This window comes from Cherax quadricarinatus, chromosome 29 (assembly GCF_038502225.1).
Source record: "Cherax quadricarinatus isolate ZL_2023a chromosome 29, ASM3850222v1, whole genome shotgun sequence".
Lineage (NCBI taxonomy): Eukaryota > Metazoa > Arthropoda > Malacostraca > Decapoda > Parastacidae > Cherax > Cherax quadricarinatus.
The window spans coordinates 25,646,760-25,668,364 of record NC_091320.1 but is presented as its reverse complement, the minus strand read 5'-3'; the positions used below and the strand labels follow the sequence as shown (position 1 = coordinate 25,668,364).

Sequence of the window (21,605 nt, the reverse complement as noted above, 5' to 3'; positions counted from 1 at the left end):
GTGGATTTGGAAAAGGCGTATGACAGGGTGGATAGGGGGGCAATGTGGCAGATGTTGCAGGTGTATGGTGTAGGAGGTAGGTTACTGAAAGCAGTGAAGAGTTTTTACGAGGATAGTGAGGCTCAAGTTAGAGTATGTAGGAAAGAGGGAAATTATTTCTCAGTAAAAGTAGGCCTTAGACAAGGATGTGTGATGTCACCATGGTTGTTTAATATATTTATAGATGGGGTTGTAAGAGAAGTAAATGCGAGGGTCTTGGCAAGAGGCGTGGAGTTAAAAGATAAAGAATCACACATAAAGTGGGAGTTGTCACAGTTGCTCTTTGCTGATGACACTGTGCTCTTGGGAGATTCTGAAGAGAAGTTGCAGAGATTGGTGGATGAATTTGGTAGGGTGTGCAAAAGAAGAAAATTGAAAGTGAATACAGGAAAGAGTAAGGTTATGAGGATAACAAAAAGATTAGGTGATGAAAGATTGGATATCAGATTGGAGGGAGGTGAATGTATTCAGATATTTGGGAGTGAACGTGTCAGCAGATGGCTCTATGAAAGATGAGGTGAATCATAGAATTGATGAGGGGAAAAGGGTGAGTGGTGCACTTAGGAGTCTGTGGAGACAAAGAACTTTGTCCTTGGAGGCAAAGAGGGGAATGTATGAGAGTATAGTTTTACCAACGCTCTTATATGGGTGTGAAGCATGGGTGATGAATGTTGCAGCGAGGAGAAGGCTGGAGGCAGTGGAGATGTCATGTCTGAGAGCAATGTGTGGTGTGAATATAATGCAGAGAATTCGTAGTTTGGAAGTTAGGAGGAGGTGCGGGATTACCAAAACTGTTGTCCAGAGGGCTGAGGAAGGGTTGTTGAGGTGGTTTGGACATGTGGAGAGAATGGAGCGAAACAGAATGACTTCAAGAGTGTATCAGTCTGTAGTGGAAGGAAGGCGGGGTAGGGGTCGGCCTAGGAAAGGTTGGAGGGAGGGGGTAAAGGAGGTTTTGTGTGCGAGGGGCTTGGACTTCCAGCAGGCATGCATGAGCGTGTTTGATAGGAGTGAATGGAGACAAATGGTTTTTAATACTTGACGTACTGTTGGAGTGTGAGCAAAGTAATATTTATGAAGGGGTTCAGGGAAACCGGCAGGCCGGACTTGAGTCCTGCAGATGGGAAGTACAGTGCCTGCACTCTGAAGGAGGGGTGTTAATGTTGCAGTTTAAAAACTGTAGTGTAAAGCACCCTTCTGGCAAGACAGTGATGGAGTGAATGATGGTGAGAGTTTTTCTTTTTCGGGCCACCCTGCCTTGGTGGGAATCGGCCAGTGTAATAATAAAAATAAAAATGAGTATGGAAGAAGTAAATGTTTTCAGATACTTGGGAGTTGACGTGTCGGCGGATGGACTTATGAAGGATGAGGTTAATCATAGAATTGATGAGGGAAAAAAGGTGAGTGGTGCATTGAGGTATATGTGGAGTCAAAAAAACGTTATCTATGGAGGCAAAGAAGGGAATGTATGAAAGTATAGTAGTACCAACACTCTTATATGGGTGTGAAGCTTGGGTGGTAAATGCAGCAGCGAGGAGACACTTGGAGGCAGTGGAGATGTCCTGTCTAAGGGCAATGTGTGGTGTAAATATTATGCAGAAAATTCAGAGTGTGGAAATTAGGAAAAGGTGTGGAGTTAATAAAAGTATTAGTCAGAGGGCAGAAGAGGGGTTGTTGAGGTGGTTTGGTCATTTAGAGAGAATGGATCAAAGTAGAATGACATGGAAAGAATATAAATCTATAGGGTAAGGAAGGCGAGGTAGGGGTCATCCTCGAAAGGGTTGGAGAGAGGGGGTAAAGGAGGTTTTGTGGGCAAGGGGCTTGGACTTCCAGCAAGCGTGCGTGAGCGTGTTAGATAGGAGTGAATGGAGACGAATGGTACTTGGGACCTGACGATCTGTTGGAGTGTGAGCAGGGTAATATTTAGTGAAGGGATTCAGGGAAACCGGTTATTTTCATATAGTCGGACTTGAGTCCTGGAAATGGGAAGTACAATGCCTGCACTTTAAAGGAGGGGTTTGGGATATTGGCAGTTTGGAGGGATATGTTGTGTATCTTTATACGTATATGCTTCTAAACTCTTGTATTCTGAGAACCTCTACAAAAACAGTGATTATGTGTGAGTGTGGTGAAAGTGTTGAATGATGATGAAAGGGAAGTGGTAATTTCATGCACTGGCCAGGGAGGTATACCATCTTTTACGAGTGAAGAAGAACAGGATGTGAGTGTGGGGAAGGTGCGTGAGGCATTACGTAGAATGAAAGGGGGTAAAGCAGCTGGAATTGACGGGATCACAACAGAAATATTAACCCATTGACTGTCGCAACCCCTAATCCTGAGGTGTCTCCTGGTGTTGCAAAATTTAACCCTTTCAGGGTCCAGAGGCCAAATTTCGAAGTGCGCACCAGGGTCCAAGAATTTTCAAAAAAATTTTTTTTTATTTTTTCTTATAAAATGGTAGAGAATCTATTTCTAAAGGTAATAAAACAAAAAGTACGAAATTTGATAGGAAACTGACGAAATTATGCTCTCGCGAATTTTGATGTGTCAGCAATACTTACGAATCGGCGATTTTGCCGGCTTTGACTCTCATTTTAGGCCAATTATATTATTCCAGTCGACCAAATTCTTAGCTATTTCACTAGTATTACTTCTATTCTATCGATTGAGCACAAGAAATTGCCAAGTCAACTGTTTCAACTACAAAATAAAGTGAATGAAAATTGGTAATTTGGCCAATTTAACACAAAGTTCAAAATATTCCAATTTCAAAATAGAGTCCAGAATAAACAATGTAGGTATTCCTGGCACTAAACTAACATTTCCTCTGTTCATTAGGTACTTTTTCAGGCTTTACAAATGAATTCCATTTTTATTTTTTATTCACAATTAATTTTTATTCAAACCAAAAAATAGAAGATTTATTCTTATGCAATATTGTAATAATTGTACAAATATCATCACCACATTTGTGAATGAATATCAGACCCACCAGCTGGCGTGTATTAGATGTGTGAGGTCGTTTGTTTACTCTTGAACATCGGCAAATATTTAACATTTCCACTAATTTGAGCTCAGTTTCAAGCCATTTCCATTGCTAAAACCAATCAAAATCATCTCTATTTCTGTAATATACCTTATATTCTATCAAATGAGACCAAGAAATCGCAAACACAACTATAAAAAACATATAAAAAAACACTGCAAAGTCGCTGTTTTAATCGAAAATCAGTCTCAGTTTTTTTTCTCTCATTATACACTGTGTGCTGCAGGATTTGTTTTATGTGGTGCACACATACTACATAGATGTATTCTCTCGTATCTAGGCCCAAATTTACCACTCACAGCTTATCAGAGTGAGCTGAGCTCATGGCAAAGATCTACGGTTTGGACCCTGAACGTAAAGCCGTAGATCTACGGCACAGACCCTGAAAGAGTTAAAAAAAAAATTATTTTTTCTTATGAAACGATAGAGAATCTTTTCCCGATTGTAATGACACCAAAAGCACGAAATTTGATGGAAAGCTGACGGAATTACGCTCTCGCAAAGTTAGCAACCTCGGCGATATTTACAAATCGGCGATTATGCCCACTTTGACCCCTATTTTCGGCTAATTCCCTTGCTCCAATCGACCAAACTCATAGCTATTTCTTTAGAACTCCATTTTTTCTATCGACTGAGCACAAGAAACTGCCCATTTACTGATTTCAACTACCCAAGAACATGGTCAGAAATTTGCAATTTGGCCAATTTCACGAAAATTAAAAAATATGACAATTTCAAAATACGGTCCAGAATGAACAATGCAGACATTCCTGGCTCTAAAATAACATTTTCTTTGTTCATCAGTCATGTCTCCAGGCCCCTCTGATATTACTCTTGCTTTCTATTTTGAATTTTTATTCAAACAAAAAATAGAAGACTTACTATTATGCAGACTACTACAATACTGTAATAATTGTACAAATAATGCCAACACATTCATGACTGCATATTAGAATGGCTAGTTGGACACTTACTGGACAATGACATCATTTGTTTATTTTTGAACATTGGCAAAAATCAAACATTTCCCCTATTTTGAGCTCCATTTCCAGGTTCTTTTTATAGTAAAACCAATCAAAATCACCTCAATTTCTATAATATGTTTTCCATTCTATTAAATGAGACCAAGAAAATGAGAATACAACCATAAATACTATGAGAAAACAGACCACAAAGTCGTCATTTTAATTAAAAAAAAAAAAATTCTCATTATGCACTGCATGCTCCAGGATTTTTTATATATGGTGCACACTGACCACACAGACCCATTCTCTCACATCACTGCTTGATTTAAAGCTGCTAGAATTTATGAGTATACATGTATATACGTCAAACATGGTACCTCGTAAGACGTATATATACGACCAAAACAGTCGAAGGGTTAAAAGCAGGGGGAAGGGGGATATAGTGTTGGAGTGGTTGGTATTTTTGTTTAATAAATGTATGAAAGAGGGGAAGGTACCTAGGGATTAGCAGAGAGTATGTATAGCCGCTTTATATAAAGGGAAGGGGGACAAGAGAGATTGTATAAATTATAGAGGAATAAGTTTACCGAGTATACCAGGAAAAGTGTACGGTAGGGTTATAATTGAAAGAATTAGAGGTAGGACAGAATGTAGGATTGAGGATGAGCAAGGAGATTTGAGAGTGGGTAGGGGATGTGTAGATCAAGTGTTTACATTGAAGCATACATGTGAACAGTATTTAGATAAAGGTAGGGAAGTTTTTATTGCATTTATGGATTTAGAAAAGGCATACGATAGAGTGGATAGGGGAGCAATGTGGCAGATGTTGCAAGTATATAGAATAGGTGGTAAGTTACTAAATGCTGTAAAGAATTTTTATGAGGATAGTCAGGTTCAGGTTAGGGTGTGTAGAAGAGAGGGAGACTACTTCCCAGTAAAAGTATGTCTTAGACAGGGATGTGTAATGTCACCATGGTTGTTTAATATATTTATAGATGGGGTTGTAAAAGAAGTAAATGCTAGGGTGTTCGGGAGAGGGGTGGGATTAAATTATGGGGAATCAAATACAAAATGGTATTTGCAGTTGCTTTTTGCTGATGATACCGTGCCCATGGGAGATTCTAAAGAAAAATTGCAAAGGTTAGTGGATGAGTTTGGGAGTGTGAGTAAAGGTAGAAAGTTGAAAGTGAACATAGAAAAGAGTAAGGTGATGAGGGTACCAAATGATTTAGATAAAGAAAAAATGGATATCAAATTGGGGAGAAGGAGTATGGAAGAAGTGAATGTTTTCAGATACTTGGGAGTTGACGTGTCGGCGGATGGATTTATGAAGGATGAGGTTAATCATAGAATTGATAAGGGAAAACAGGTGAGTGGTGCGCTGAGGTATATGTGGAAACAAAAAAACATTATCTATGGAGGCAAAGAAGGGAATGTATGAAAGTATGAAAGTATAATAGTACCAACACTCTTATATGGGTGTGAAGCTTGGGTTGTGAATACAGCAGCGAGGAGGCGGTGGAGATGTCCTGTCTACGGGCAATATGTGGTGTAAATATTATGCAGAAAATTCGGAGTGTGGAAATTAGAAGATGTGTAGTTAATAAAAGTATTAGTCAGAGGGCTGAAGAGGGGTTGTTGAGGTGGCTTGGTCATTTAGAGAGAATGGATCAAAGTATAATGACATGGAGAGCATATAAATCTGTAGGGGAAAAAAGGCAGGGTAGGGGTCATCCTAGAAAAGGTTGGAAGGAAGGGGTAAGGGAGGTTTTGTGGGCGAGAGGCTTGGACTTCCAGCAGGCGTGCACGAGCGTGTTCGATAGGAGTGAATGGAGACGAAAGGTATTTGGGGCCTGACGATCTGTTGGAGTGTGAGCAGGGTAATATTTAGTGAAGGGATTCAGGGAAACTGGTTATTTTTATATAGCCGGACTTGAGTCCTGGAAATGGGAAGTACAATGCCTGCACTCTAAAGGAGGGGTTGGGGATATTAGCAGTTTGGAGGGATATGTTGTGTATCTCTATACGTATGTTCTTCTAAACTGTTGTGTTCTGAGCACCTCTGCAAAAACAGTGATTATGTGTGAGTGAGGTGAAAGTGTTGAATGATGAAAGTATTTTCTTTTTCAGGATTTTCTTTCTTTTGTGGGTCACCCTGCCTCGGTGGGAGACAGCCGACTTGTAAAAAAAAAAAAATAATAATATATTAAATAAACATAAATATATTAAATTAAATATTAAATATAAATATGTTAAATTAAAATAAATATTAAATATAAATACAGTGGTCCCTCAATAATCGTCCGGCCTGAAAGTCGTCCATTTCGGAAATAGTCTTGTTTTTTCGTCAAAATATTGGCTCGCAAATGGTCCGGTAACTCGCTAATAGTCCTAATAGTCCTTCGTCCCAGACGCGTACTCACGCTCTGAGCCGCCTCGGCCTTTCCTTCCCAGCCAGTGTGCCATTGTTTACCAGTGAGTGACGGTCCCCTCACATGCTCCTACAAAATATTTCATAATATTCCATTGATTTTAGTGGCTCCAAATAAAGCTTCTAGTGCCAGCCCTTTGGTAAAGAATGTGAGAAACACATAATTTATGAAAAAGTTTGTAAAAAAATACAAAGATGGTGGTGGTAGAGTGGAAGCAGTTGTGATAGTGGTTGATGAACATAAGAAAGGAGGATCACTGCAGCAGGCCTGTTGGCCCATGCACGGCAGGTCCTTTACAATTCATCCCACTAACGAAACATTTTCCCAACCCAGTCCTCAATGCTACCCAAGAAATAAGCTCTGATAACTCTATCCACTCATTTGCAAGTCCCAAATGAGTGGATAGAGTTATCAGAGCTTATTTCTTGGGTAGCATTGAGGACTGGGTTGGGAAAATGTTTCGTTAGTGGGATGAATTGTAAAGGACCTGCCGAGCATGGGCCAACAGGCCTGCTGCAGTGATCCTCCTTTCTTATGTTCTTATGTTCATCAACCACTATCACAACTGTTTCCACTCTACCACCACCATCTTTGTATTTTTCTACAAACTTTTTCATAAATTATGTGTTTCTCACATTCTTTACCAAAGGGCTGGCACTAGAAGCTTTCTTTGGTGGTAGTGATGGTGGTAGAAGGTAGTAGTGATGGTGGTAACAGTTGTAATAGTGGTAGAAGGTCATAGTGATGGTGGTAGTGGGTTCCTTCTTTAGTGATTCAGTGATTCTACCAACTCCTCCAATGTTGTTGGAGTTATATAGGGCTACAAAAACCACCGCCGACTCAGCTGCTGCTTCACCACCATTATGGACGGCTTACACTCAGTGGCCCTTATATACCCACCAACAACACAACACAACACCTCTCGTGACATACGTAATGACTTATTTTATTCATTCTAGAGTATATTCCATGTTTCTATGTTATTAATATTGTTTATTATGTCATATTAGTTGAATTGTGATAGATAAATAAGCCATAGAGTTGATATTAGTGTCATATTCTCCAACAATAAACTTGCCATCCCTCCCTCACACAAACAAATAGCCAATAAGAACATAACAATGGAAGAACACTGCAGGTCCTTATCAAAATGACCTCCACCCAAAGCTACTCAAGAATTTACTCCCGTACCCAATGACACAAATCAAACTCAGCTCCTCCAACTCGTATATTTGCCAATCTCTTCTTAAAGCTTCCCAAGGTCCTAGCCTCGATCACCCTACTGGTAAGTGTGATGTTAAATAAGAACTTAAGAAAGTAGGAACACTGGAACAGGCCTGCTGGCCCATACTAGGCCGGTCCTTCACAGATCCAACCCACAAACAGAACAAATGCTACCCAAGCAATAAACTCAGGTGCAAGTCCGGCTCAAATCCAACCCCTTTCACTTGTGTATTTATTTTTTTTTTTTTTTTTTTTATTATCACACCGGCCGATTCCCACCAAGGCAGGGTGGCCCGAAAAAGAAAAACTTTCACCATCATTCACTCCATCACTGTCTTGCCAGAAGGGTGCTTTACACTACAGTTTTTAAACTGCAACATTAACACCCCTCCTTCAGAGTGCAGGCACTGTACTTCCCATCTCCAGAACTCAAGTCCGGCCTGCCGGTTTCCCTGAATCCCTTCATAAATGTTACTTTGCTCACACTCCAACAGCACGTCAAGTATTAAAAACCATTTGTCTCCATTCACTCCTATCAAACACGCTCACGCATGCCTGCTGGAAGTCCAAGCCCCTCGCACACAAAACCTCCTTTACCCCCTCCCTCCAACCCTTCCTAGGCCGACCCCTACCCCGCCTTCCTTCCACTACAGACTGATACACTCTTGAAGTCATTCTGTTTCGCTCCATTCTCTCTACATGTCCGAACCACCTCAACAACCCTTCCTCAGCCCTCTGGACAACAGTTTTGGTAATCCCGCACCTCCTCCTAACTTCCAAACTACGAATTCTCTGCATTATATTCACACCACACATTGCCCTCAGACATGACATCTCCACTGCCTCCAGCCTTCTCCTCGCTGCAACATTCATCACCCACGCTTCACACCCATATAAGAGCGTTGGTAAAACTATACTCTCATACATTCCCCTCTTTGCCTCCAAGGACAAAGTTCTTTGTCTCCACAGACTCCTAAGTGCACCACTCACTCTTTTTCCCTCATCAATTCTATGATTCACCTCATCTTTCATAGACCCATCCGCTGACACGTCCACTCCCAAATATCTGAATACGTTCACCTCCTCCATACTCTCTCCCTCCAATCTGATATTCAATCTTTCATCACCTAATCTTTTTGTTATCCTCATAACCTTACTCTTTCCTGTATTCACCTTTAATTTTCTTCTTTTGCACACCCTACCAAATTTATCCAACCTAAATTTGAAACTACCCAAGCCATAGCTTTTAGAACATTGGAAAGGATGAACACTGCAATAAGCCTGTTGGCCCATACTAGGCCGGTCCTTCACAAATCCAACCCACTAACAGAACAAATGCTACCCAAGCAATAAGCTCAGGTGCAAGTCCGACTCAAATCCAACCCCTGTGACTCGTGTATTTATCCAACCTAAATTTGAAACTACCCAATGTTTTAGCTTCGATCACCCTACTAGGAAGACCATTCCACTCATCAACTACCCCTATTACCAATGTTCATTTATACATTTTATTAGTGCCCTAGAGTCCTTATGGAGGGGGATTCCCCTTCCAAATAACCTCTCTTCCCTCTCTCCTCCTCCCTGTCTTCCATTCATCAACAACAGCCTTCAATAAAGGTAACTGTCATGTTGAATGTTCATTCTTTTGTGCATGTAAATCTATCTTTTAGGTAAAAAAAAAAATTTTTGTTGATACTTCTAGGTGTCTGGAACGATATTAATTGGATTTACATTATTTCTTATGGGGAAAATTGATTCGAAAATCGTCCATTTCGATAATAGTCCCACTTCCAGGAACGGATTATGGACGATTATTGAGGGACCACTGTATATTAAATTAAAATAAATATAAATATAGATATTGGCAGTTTGGAGGGATATGTTGTGTATCTTTATACGTATATGCTTCTAAACTGTTGTATTCTGAGCACCTCTGCAAAAACAGTGATTATGTGTGAGTGTGGTGAAAGTGTTGAATGATGATGAAAGCATTTTCTTTTTGGGGATTTTCTTTCTTTTTTGGATCACTCTGCCTCGGTGGGAGATGGCCAACTTGTTGAAAAAAAAATAAATAAATAAATAAATAAATAAATATACAAATTATAATATTAAATATATTAATCAGCATTATATTGAAGTATTTTGTCCTGCCTCCCAAGAGCAGGAATTCCACTGGAATGGATTAATTGCATTTCACTTAATTTAAATGAGGAAAACTGATCTGATATACTACGAACAAATTGTTTTACGAGCTAGGTCAAGGAACAGATTAAACTTGTAAGCCGAGGTTCCACTGTTTATTAAAGATGTTAAACAAATGATATCTTATTTACATCTAAAAATAAATTAAAAATGGGGACTGTGATAATTACTTGAAAGTATGATTCAGTGGCTAGAAAATTTTGTGGTAGCAACTAATCAATTATTAAAAAGAAATGGCAAAGTTTGTCTCATCTAGTAAAGTACACTAACACTTATTTCATGCATATTCCACTCAGAGTATATTTGTTAAAAATTCAATTATATCAAAATGTTTCTAGAGTTTTCTTCGTAGGCATACGTAGACAGCAACTCTTGCCTCATATCTGTGGTGGCATCTGATACTATAAAAGCATTGATATATAATTATTCACAGAATAAAGGTTGCGCATTCTCTTAATATTTGTTAACATCCTCCGACATATAACTCAGACAAATACAAAATATATTTTACCTTTTAACCCGTTCTTTGAGTGTAGCTACCTGGATGGTAAGTCGACCAAGAAATCGGCTGATGATAGGGCGACTTTTAGCGAACTTATCCTTCAATTCAACTTCCAATACATCATGTAAATATGCAACAAAGGTAAATTCCTGAAAGACAGTGAGAAACTATTTACTGTTGAAGGCATTAATAACTTCATTTACATAAAAAATTTTTGCCTTTTGAAATTTTGTACTTACTTACACAGAATTAAATTCTGCAAAAAAAAAAAAAAAATCTAGAAAGTAATATGTGCCTCAGGCAATTATTCAAAACCTGCCCATAAAAATCAATACTCTGAACTTTCAGTGTATGTTATTCCATTTAAGAAGAATAAATTTTACTAAGTAAACATTAAGACGTGAACTTCAAAAAAATTTCTTTACAAATACAAAAGTTGCAATGAAAAGTACAAGCAGACCAAGGTAAAGACAACAGCCACATCCCTCACCCCCTTTTATACACACACTTCTCCATTTTGTAGAGAGAATTTTACATGTCAAAAATGTAAAATTAAATTATTTAAGAGCATCACTTACAGTGCAATACAGTATACAGGTACATAAAAAAAAAAGGGATGTAAGGTACAAACAATAATCTGAGAAAAGCATAACAAACCTGATAGCTACCTGACAATATATTCTATATAAAACCTGATCACAAGCAAGTACAGAATAAAAATTCTTGTAATGAAGAAAGGCTTTAATAGTCAACTGCAGGATAATCAAGACAAATTATACATGAGGAGTTAATACACTACAGTACTGCAAAACAGGATAAAAAGAAAGAGCGATAGCAATAACAAGATAAATAAACAGCATATATTCTAAGAAACTGGTGACTGAGGCTAGCTGTACTTATAACTATAATTTCTTTAATACTATTACTGTATTTATTTTTATAAACTGTAGTCAAATGTGAAACTAAATACACTATGAAATAAATATCAGCTTCATGAGTAACAAACCTGTCTCTTCCATGAAGGGTTGACAGTATTCTCCACCACAGAGGAGCGTGCTTCCTGTCCATGATGAGGTAACAGTGTCCGAGATTCCCCAGGAAGTATGCGCAGCTTCACATAAGGGTCAGGTTGAAAAAATATACCCCTCCGTAGCCCATGAGCTGATATATCTGAATGAAACAGTATGACTTAGTCTTTAAACAACAATGTATATTACAAGACTACAATACAACATTACACTTTACCATGATGTCATGAAAGCTAAATTTCACTTACATTTCAGATATAAGAAGTTTCACAGGCTCTTAACAATTATGAAAACAATTTCAACCTATGCAATACTGTATTACCATATGCTTAAAAATTATCAAATAAATTCCTTCTTTTGTAATACAGCACTGTATATATAAATATTGTACATATGATATGTTTATCTCTTCATCTATGGTAACTTCCTATCTTGAAGATTCAACCACATACAAAACCCTTCCTGAAAATTCAGATGTGTCCACATTTAAAGAAATATGAATCAAAACATTCTAAATACAGTACAGTACCAGGTAAAAATTAGAAAATTTTCTACCCTGCCCCCATGATGTATGAATAGTTGATGCTATTACCATCACCAGACCTCACTGCACCTGACTCCACTTTATTCACCTGCCTTCTAGCCTAAACTTCATTTTTTTTTCTCTTCTTTGTACTGGACCAATTTGTCATCTATACTGACAAAACATCTAATAAATGTCTAAAGTGCTGCATATAGTTTTTATTCCACTGTTTGCTGGCATTATGCCTAATATTTGTAAGATTTGTGCTGAATGACCCAAATAGGTTAATTGAGTCTTTTAATTATAAATAAAAGTATTAAAACAGAAGCTAAATGTTGTGTACACTGATTTTACAAAAGCCTTCAACACGTCTTAACCAAAATGCAGGTAAAAGGAATAGCAGGAGAAAGTCTGCAGATGGACATTTAACTTCTAAACAAATAGAACCCCAAAGAGTAGTAATATACAAAGTGGAGTTGGAGGTTGCCTTTGAGAAAAGCTCTGTTCCTCAAGGTACATGTATATTACTTGCCACATTTCTATTTCCCATTTTTAAATCTGACATATACAAGGACAGACATTATAGCACCTTATCATCATTTGCTACTGATACCAGTAGTTTTGTGAGTGGCATCCATCGAAGACACAGCAAATCTCCAAGTAGCTATGAATCATATCTTCCAGTTGCTACACTATGGAAAAACTAAAAACTAAAATAAATAAAGACTAAAATGGAGTACAATACAGATTCAAATCATTCAGTACAGTTGAAGTTCAATGTGTGAGGCATGGGAATGACACTCTCAGAAGCCCTCACATTCAAGGCTCACAATAATATTGCTATCATTACCATGAGTAAAATGATAGACTGGATAATGAGAACATTCCAAACAAGAAAAGCTCAACCAATGATGACACTCTTCAAGTCACCTGCTCTCTCCAGGCTGGAATACTGCAGTATATACTAACAGCCCCCTTCACAGCAGGAGATATTCTAGACAGTGTACAAAGAACCTTCATGGCTCTTATGGATTCAATGAAACATTTGAGCTATGTACTGGAAACACTTAAGTACTACTCTGAATTGTACTCCTAGCAATGTAGGAGGAAAGAGTTTCTCATAATTTACACCTGGAAAATCATCAAGGGACAGGTCCCAAACCTATACACTGAAATCACTCCATATGAAAGTAAAAGACTTGGCAGATGGTGCAAAGCACCTCCAATAAAATGACAGGGGTGCAAGGAGTACAAGAAGAGAGTTCAATAAGTGTATGAGAACCTAGACTTTTCAATGTCCTTCCTTATACATAAAGGGAATTACCAACAAACCTCTAGCAGACTTTAAAAAAGAACTTGATAAGCTCAAGTCAGTTCCTGATCAGCTGGGCTGTGGAACATGTGTTGGATTGCAAGCAGTTGGCATCAACAGTCTGGTCAATCAGGCCAGCAACCAAGACATCTGGTTCGGGATGGGCCGTGTAGGCGGCGACCCCCAGATTAGTTGTAAGTTAAGCATACGATAAGGTACATAAACATTACCCACTCTTCTTGTCATTTAGCCTAGAAAAAATCTATAATAGGGAGGGGAAAGAAACAAGCCATACTTACTTGAAAGTGTAAAACGGATAAATCGTGTGCAGGAGAGAGAGTGCTGCAAAGTCAATGATGAATGGAGGGTCTCTTCTTCTGAGGAATCAGAGGCAGATCCATCACTTAGCCTTACAACTCGTAGCACCGCAGATGACCCCAAACATGCATTACCACTCTCCTCTCCACTGTGGTAACGTATTACAACACTGCCTACATCTGTAATGATGTGCAATTATTACTGATGTAAGCAACATCCAGTTTAGTCAGTCATTCATTTCTGGCCTTAAATATCCAAAAAATTATTTAGTGTACGTATTTCATTTTTTATGGTTAAAATCATGATTGATTTCTAATGAATCTAATAGCACTAAATATCAAAGAATTGATCTAGTCTGTTTTATCTTTATGGTTATAATCATGATTGATTTCTACCGTATCTAACAGCAACATAGGCTGCTAATATAATGAATATTACAAGGATCCCAATAAAAATAAGTCACTGACTTTTTGGGAATTATCAACTGGGTAATTTACACACATTATGTATGACAATTGTAATTACCCAAAACTTGTGTAATTTTATTTGCATGTATGATGCTTTAATGAATATAAGACAGAAAACCTTACTAGTACAGGGTGGCTCACTTCTCTGAAGGACTGAAGGAACATCGATGGTCCAGCATAGTTCTCCCTGTGACTCACCGTCACACCGTCTCTGATCCACACACTGCTCAGGTCCACTGTCACCTGTAATGTAAAGCTTTTCTATAGAAATCTAATACTTAGCATCCCCTATGAAAAACTAACTAAAAATTCACTGCCTAATTTGAAACAAGTAAACGAGGTATAACAAGTGTTTAATACCACATAAGTATAATAAATGAATATATAACGTTATTAATACATGTACCGTAACACACAAAACTAAATAGGTAGATACAGTACTGCAACAATACTCAACTACTACTGATTGTATCATACATAAATAACAAAAAAGGCACAATACCGTGACAGAACAATGCACAAATAACCTGCATATAGGAGAAAGGAGCTTATGACGACGTTTCAGTCGGACAGAAACAATGCTGTAAGCTCCTCTCTCCTATATGCAGGTTGTGTATCATACATAAATGATTGACTTAATAAATATGAATGCTTATTATGAATTCTAGGTATAAATGGGGCACAAAAAGCAACATGAAGTTCAATGATGAGAAATTTCAATTACTCCAGTAAGGAAAAGGTGAGGAAATTAAAACCATATCGCAGTATAAAACAAATTCCAACCACACAATAGAGCAAATAAATAATGTAAAAGACCTGGGAGTGATAATGTAACAGGACCTCACTTTCAATCGCATCTGCTAGAAAAATGACAGGATGGATAATGAGAACCTTCAAAACTAGAGATACCAAGCCAATGATGACACACTTCAGGTCGCTTGTTCTATCTAGGCTGGAATATTGCTGCACACTAACAGCACTTTTCAAGGAAGGTGAACTTGCTGACCTAGAAAATGTATAGAGAACCTTCACAGCACACATAACTGCAATAAAACACTTCAATTACTGGCAACACTTGGAGTTCCTCAACCTGTACTCCTCAGAATGAAGGCGGGAGAGATACATGATTATATACAACTGGAAAATCCTAGAGGGAGTAGTACCAAATTTACACACGAAAATCACTCCCTATGAAAGCAAATGACTTGGCAAACAATGCAACATCCCCCCAATAAAAAAACAGGGGCACCATTAGCACGATAAGAGGCAACACAGTAAGCGTCAGAGGCCCAAGACTGTTCAACCGCCTCCCAGCATACATAAGGGAAATTACCAATAGACCCCTGGCTGTCTTCAAGAAGGCGCTGAACAGGTACCTAAAGTCAGTACCTGACCAGCTGGGCTGTGGTTCGTACGTTGGTTTGCGTGCGGCCAACAGTAACAGCTTAGTTGATTAGGCCTTGATCCACCATGAGGCCTGGTCACAGATCGGGGCCGCGGGAGCGTTGGCCCCCAGAACCCTCTCCAGGTATATCTAAGGTATGTTGTGCTATAATTGTATAGTTTGTGTTAGTGTGCTGCTAAATTTGCATTGATTCTATGCTGTAGCAACAACCTGTTAAATAATACAGTACGAGGTACTTGTGCGATAAGTATCCTAGTGGTAGAGAATTCAGCTTTTAACCGAAAGGACCCAGGTTTGATTCCTGGACAGGGAGGCACGTATGGACAAGTCTCCTTACACCTGCTGCCCATGTTGTAATAGTAAATAGTTAATGTACCTATGTATGTGTCAGTAAGCGGGTATGTGTCGCATCTTAGGAAAGAACACAACTAGAAATCATACTACTTGCAAGCTGCCAGCAGCAACAGCCTGGCTGACGAGGCAAGAAACCGTCAGCCTGGCTAAGTGCCGGGCTGCGAGAGTAGAAAACTCTCGAAATCCATCAAAGGCATGTTAAAGGTTAAAGGTATCAGAGGTCAAAGACATACACCAAAGGTTAAAGGTATATCAAAGCCCTGGTCCACTGAGGTTTCAAGTATTTTGACTAAGTATGTGTTGGAATACCTCTTCATACGAGTAACTAACTTACGAAGACGACAGGTTGCTGTTTTTTTGCACATTCATCGAGATAGTACTATATCAAGGCGAGCCTGTCTTAATGTTTATTTTAATTTATTCAACTTCGTTATGTGACGCTAACCTAACCTATATAGTGTATGAACAAAAAAATATTTAAACGTATAAAGAAAAAAAAAGTTGACGTTGAGATAGACTGCAAACATATCCAAAACGATGTGTGTATTTTGGTCGTTGCACAATCCCAGACAGTTATCAGTGTCCCATAAGCCCAGTCTCCTCAACTTTAATGCGCGTAAAAGGAAAAGTGGAGGGTGGTCATAAAGTTATAGTGCAGCAAAATATAAAAATATGTGTGTGTGTGTGTGTGTGTGTAATTGTGTGTGTGTGTGTGTGTGTGTGTGTGTGTGTGTGTGTGTGTGTGTGTGTGTGTGTGTGTGTGTGTGTGTGTGTAAATTTGTGCATATGAATTTCTGTATGTGCATTATCATACGTATGTGTGTTTGTGTATGTATTTGTCCTTTCCCACAGTTGGGTCACAGAAGGTGGCCTTTGAAGCAGACATAACAAAGCAGTGCTGTAGTGCTGTCTGTGAAGCATTCCAAAAGACGTCTCGTAGCCCAGTGGTAGAACGCATGACCTGCTACCATTTAGGATCATGGTTGAAATCCCCGTCTATTCTTCTGTTTATTCACTGACAGTCGTTTATTACCACTTATCTCGAAGTGGTACAATCTGGAGAATGAAGTAGTGGAGGTAGGATCCGTACATAGCTTTAAGAAGAGGTACGATAAGGCTCTTGGAGCAGGAAGTGTGTGGACCTAGTAGCAACTAGTGCAGAGGCGGGACAAGGAGCTTAGACTCTATCCCTGCAACCACAAATAGGTGAGTACACTCAGTGGCCACTTTATTAGGTACCTATACACCTGATCGTCAATGCAAATATCTAATTAGCCAACCACGTGGCAGCACCTTAATGCCTAAAAGAATGTTGACATAGTCAAGCGGTTCATTTGTTGTTCAGACCGAATATCAGAATGAAGAAATGATGTCTGTCTGTCTGTTTCTCTCTCTCTAACCTGACTGACAGACCGACTTTCACTCACTCACTCACACACACACACACACACACACACACACACACACACACACACACACACACACACACACATCTCCTAAGGCGCACATCAACCAAATAACTACTGCAGCATATGGGCGCCTAACAAACCTAAGAACACCATTCCGCCATCTTAATAAGGAATCGTTCAGGACCCTGTACACTGTGTATGTTAGGTCCATATTGGAGTATGCGGCACCAGTTTGGAACCCACACCTAGCCAAGCACGTAAAGAAACTAGAGAAAGCGCAAAGACTTGCAACAAGACTAGTCCCAGAGCTAAGGGGTATGTCCTACGAGGAGAGGTTAAGGGAAATCAACTTGACGAAACTGGAGGACAGGAGAGATAGTGGGGACATGATAACGGCATATAAAATACTGAGAGAAATTGACAAGGTGGATAGAGACAGAATGTTCCAGAGATGGGACACAGCAACAAGGAAATTGAAGACACAGATGAATCACAGGGATGTTAGGAAGTATTTCTTCAGTCACAGAATAGTCAGGATGTGGAATAGTTTGGGAAGCGATATAGTGGAGGCAGGATCCATTCATAGCTTTAAGCAGAGGTATGATAAAGCTCATGGTGCAGGGAGAGTGACCTAGTAGCGGACAGTGAAGAGGCCAGGAGCTATGAATCGACCCCTGCAACCACAACTAGGGGAGTACAACTAGGTGAGTACACACACACACACACACACACACACACACACACACACACACACACACACACACACACACACACACACACACACACACATAAAGCGGACGAGGATCAGGTAAGCCTACAAGGGGATCTGGACAGGTTCCAAGCCTGGTCCGACAAATGGCTCCTGGAGTTTAACCCCAGCAAGTGCAAATTTATGAAGCTTGGGGAGGACAAAGGAGACCGCAGACGGAGTACAGTCTAAGAGGTCAGAGGTTGCAAAACTCAAGGAAAAGGATCAAGAAATTAGAGAAAGTGCAAAGGTTTGCAACAAGACTAGTCACGGAGCTGAAGGGTTTGTCTTACGAGGAGAGATTAAGGGAACTCAACTTGACGACACTGGAGGACAGGAGGGAGAGGGGAAACATGATAACAACATATAAAATACTGAGAGGAATTGACAAGGTGAATAGGGACAGAATGTTTCAGAGATGTGACACAGCAACAAGGGGTAGTTACAACTGGAAGTTGAAAACTCACACGAGTCACAGGGATGTTAGGAAGTGCTTCTTAGGGTCTTAGAGTTGTCAGGAAGTGGAACAGTCTGGAGAGTGATGCTTATGGAGCAGGGAGAGTGTCGACCAAGCAGCGACCCGTGAAGAGGCGGGGCCAGGAACTATGAATCGACCCCTGTATCCACAATTAGGTGAATACAAATACATACACACACACACACACACACACACACACACACACACACACACACACACACACACACACACACACATTTCCTAATGACATATATGTATATATGGCCTATGAAGTCAGAAAGGCAAAAGCCTGATAGCCATTTTGGGTAATTTTATTTAACTAAAATGGGAAGTGAATCTAGTCATGTCCACCTGCAAAGCTCTGTTTATTTAATAATCATTTTGTTGTCTTTATATTTCATGAGGATTATGAGAGCTGTGATCTGGAACACGTTGTTCATGTTATCGTTAGTACGAGCGCATTTATGCTCTCCAATATGCAGATTCAAAGAATGAACCACTGAGTCAAATGAGCTCAATAATGAGTCTCCAGAGTGCTCTCCCGATCTGTCTTCAACGAGTCGCAAGGTTCTGAGGTCTTCCATGTTCTCAGCTCCACCTCTCTTTGTTCTTCTCAGCTGTCTTATATATACATACAAGACATCTCATGCCACGCTTAGACATACCAACTCAAATTATATCTTCTACTTTGCTATTATTGCTGTAATTTACACCTCTCTCTTCCACCACTTTTGCTTGTCTGCGTCTGACAATTTCATAAAACTAAATATTGATGAATAAAAAAAATAATAATAAATACAAATATAAAATAATTTCTTTCTTTCCTGCAGTATACAGGTAATGTTTACATGTAATAAAATATTGTTTGGCATAAAAGAAAGTCATTAGCATACTGTGCATTTCGGACAACACTAATCCTAATGCTTAAAGATTAAGAACTAGACATAGGTTATTAAATACGAATTTTTAAAGAATTGTATATCAAAGAGCCCCTCGTTAGCATTTAGACACTCCCCCTGAATAGTGTCTATGAAGATGAAGCAGCGTAAAGGTGCCAGGACAGTGCCTCGTGCATATAGCTTTTCACAGTATTACTCTCGTATGTGGTAATGTTTAATTAATAATAAAACACGGTCAGCTTTCCTATTTCACCTGTGTTACCGCTTGACCTCATTTTATGATGTGACACGTGGCACAAGTGTCTGCCCTGTGGAAACACACATTTTGTTTTCCTCCAATGACTGTGATCTTGTGTTGACTTAACAGCTGTAAGAGAGGATCTTGCGGATCTGAAGCAAGACTTGGCTTATGCATCTAACAGTTTCTCGTAACAAAATTTGTTCTCTTTGTGCCCTCTCTAACAACAACAAAAATTAAATCAACTAACCACCACCACCACCACTAGGAGCAGAGCAGCAGCAGCAGCACCCGCATCACCACAAGCGGTAAAAGCACCAGCACAGCACAGCACCCCTACCAGCAGCACCACCAGCAAAGCACTACCACCACCAGTAAAGCACCAGCACAGCACCACTACTACCAGTAGTAAAAGCACCAACACAACACCACTACCAACAGCAGTTATACCACAGTTAACCACATCAACAACAGTAAAATATACGACACTACCACCCCAACCACTACTAGCAAGTGACCACAACACCATCACCCCCAACCCCACGAGTACCAAGACCCCACCACCACCAACACCCCTACCACTCAAACTCCACCAGCAGCAGCACCACCACCACCACCAGAGGCACCACACGCACTACCACCACCAGAAGCACCACCCACCACCACCACCCCAGCAGCAGCATCACAGCACCACCACAGCAGCACCACCACCACCACCAGCAGCTGCAACTGTACCACCACTACCACCTTCACCCGACCAGCAACATCACCCAAAACACCACCACCGAAAGGACGACGACCACCAGGACGATCACCACCAACACGACCCCCACCAACAGCACCGGCACCCCACCAGCAGTAGCACCACTTCCACCAGCAGCACCACCCAAACCACCACCATAAGAAATACCACCCAAACCACCAGCAACAGGAGGATCCTCGTCAGTACTCACCCCAACAACAGCACCGCCACCCCCACTAGTAGTAGCACCACCACCACCAACAATAGGACCACTCCCAACAGCACCACCGCCACCAATAACAGCAGCAGCACCACCACCACTACCCCCACCAGTAGCACCACCACCAGTAACAGCAGCACCAACACCAGTGCTCAGCACTACCACCACCCCCACCAGCATCACCACCACCACCACCATCATCACCACCACCACCAGCAGCAGCAGCACCATAACCACCCCACCAGTAGGAGCAGCACCACCCCCAACAGCAGCAGAAACACCAACACCATCCCATCACCCCAATCACCAGCACCACCCCCAGCAGCAGCACCACCCCGAACAGCAACAGCAGCAGCACCACCCCCACCAGCAGCAGCAGCACCACCAGCACCACCACCCCCACCACCAGGACCAACACCCCCACCACCAGCACAACAACCACCCCCACCACCACCAGGACCAACACCCCCACCACCACCAGGACCAACACCCCCACCACCAGCACAACAACCACCCCCCAGCACCACCACCACCAGGACCAACACCCCCACCACCAGCACAACAACCACCCCCGGCACCACCACCACCAGCACAACAACCACCCACACCACCAGCACAACAACCACCCACACCAGCAACACCACCATCACAGCCACCACTACCACCACCCCACCAGCAGCAGCAGCACCACCACCACCATCACCACCAGCACCACCACCACCAACAGCAGCAGCAGCACCACCACCATCACCAGCAGCAGCAGCAGCACCACCAGGACCAACACCCCCACCACCAGCACAACAACCCCCCACCAGCACCACCACCACCAACAGGACCAACACCCCCACCAGCAGCACAACAACCACCCCTACCAGCACCACCACCACCAGGACCAACACCCCCACCAGCAGCACAACCACCCCTACCAGCAGCACCACCACCAGGAGCAACACCCCTATCACCAGTACAACAACCCCCCACCAGCACCACTAGGACCAACACCCCCATCACCAGCACAACAACCACCCCCACCAGCACCACCAAGACCAACACCCCC

At 41.0% G+C, this 21,605-nt stretch overlaps 1 protein-coding gene across 4 annotated transcripts in view; it reads right to left on the bottom strand.

Moving 5' to 3' along the window:
- The window catches only part of LOC128690374 (serine-rich adhesin for platelets-like), a 364,642-nt gene that overhangs the window by 92,718 nt on the left and 250,319 nt on the right, over positions 1–21,605 (bottom strand). For 3 of the 4 annotated variants that reach the window (XM_070089660.1, XM_070089659.1, XM_070089658.1), the window contains exons 4-7: positions 14,179–14,298; positions 13,570–13,767; positions 11,414–11,577; positions 10,417–10,556 (exon numbers count right to left, since the gene is read on the bottom strand). In XM_070089660.1, the coding sequence (XP_069945761.1) occupies positions 10,417–10,556; positions 11,414–11,577; positions 13,570–13,767; positions 14,179–14,298 (622 nt within the window). The remainder of the gene's footprint in view (positions 1–10,416; positions 10,557–11,413; positions 11,578–13,569; positions 13,768–14,178; positions 14,299–21,605) is intronic. The other variant, XM_070089661.1, reaches the window with a different exon arrangement.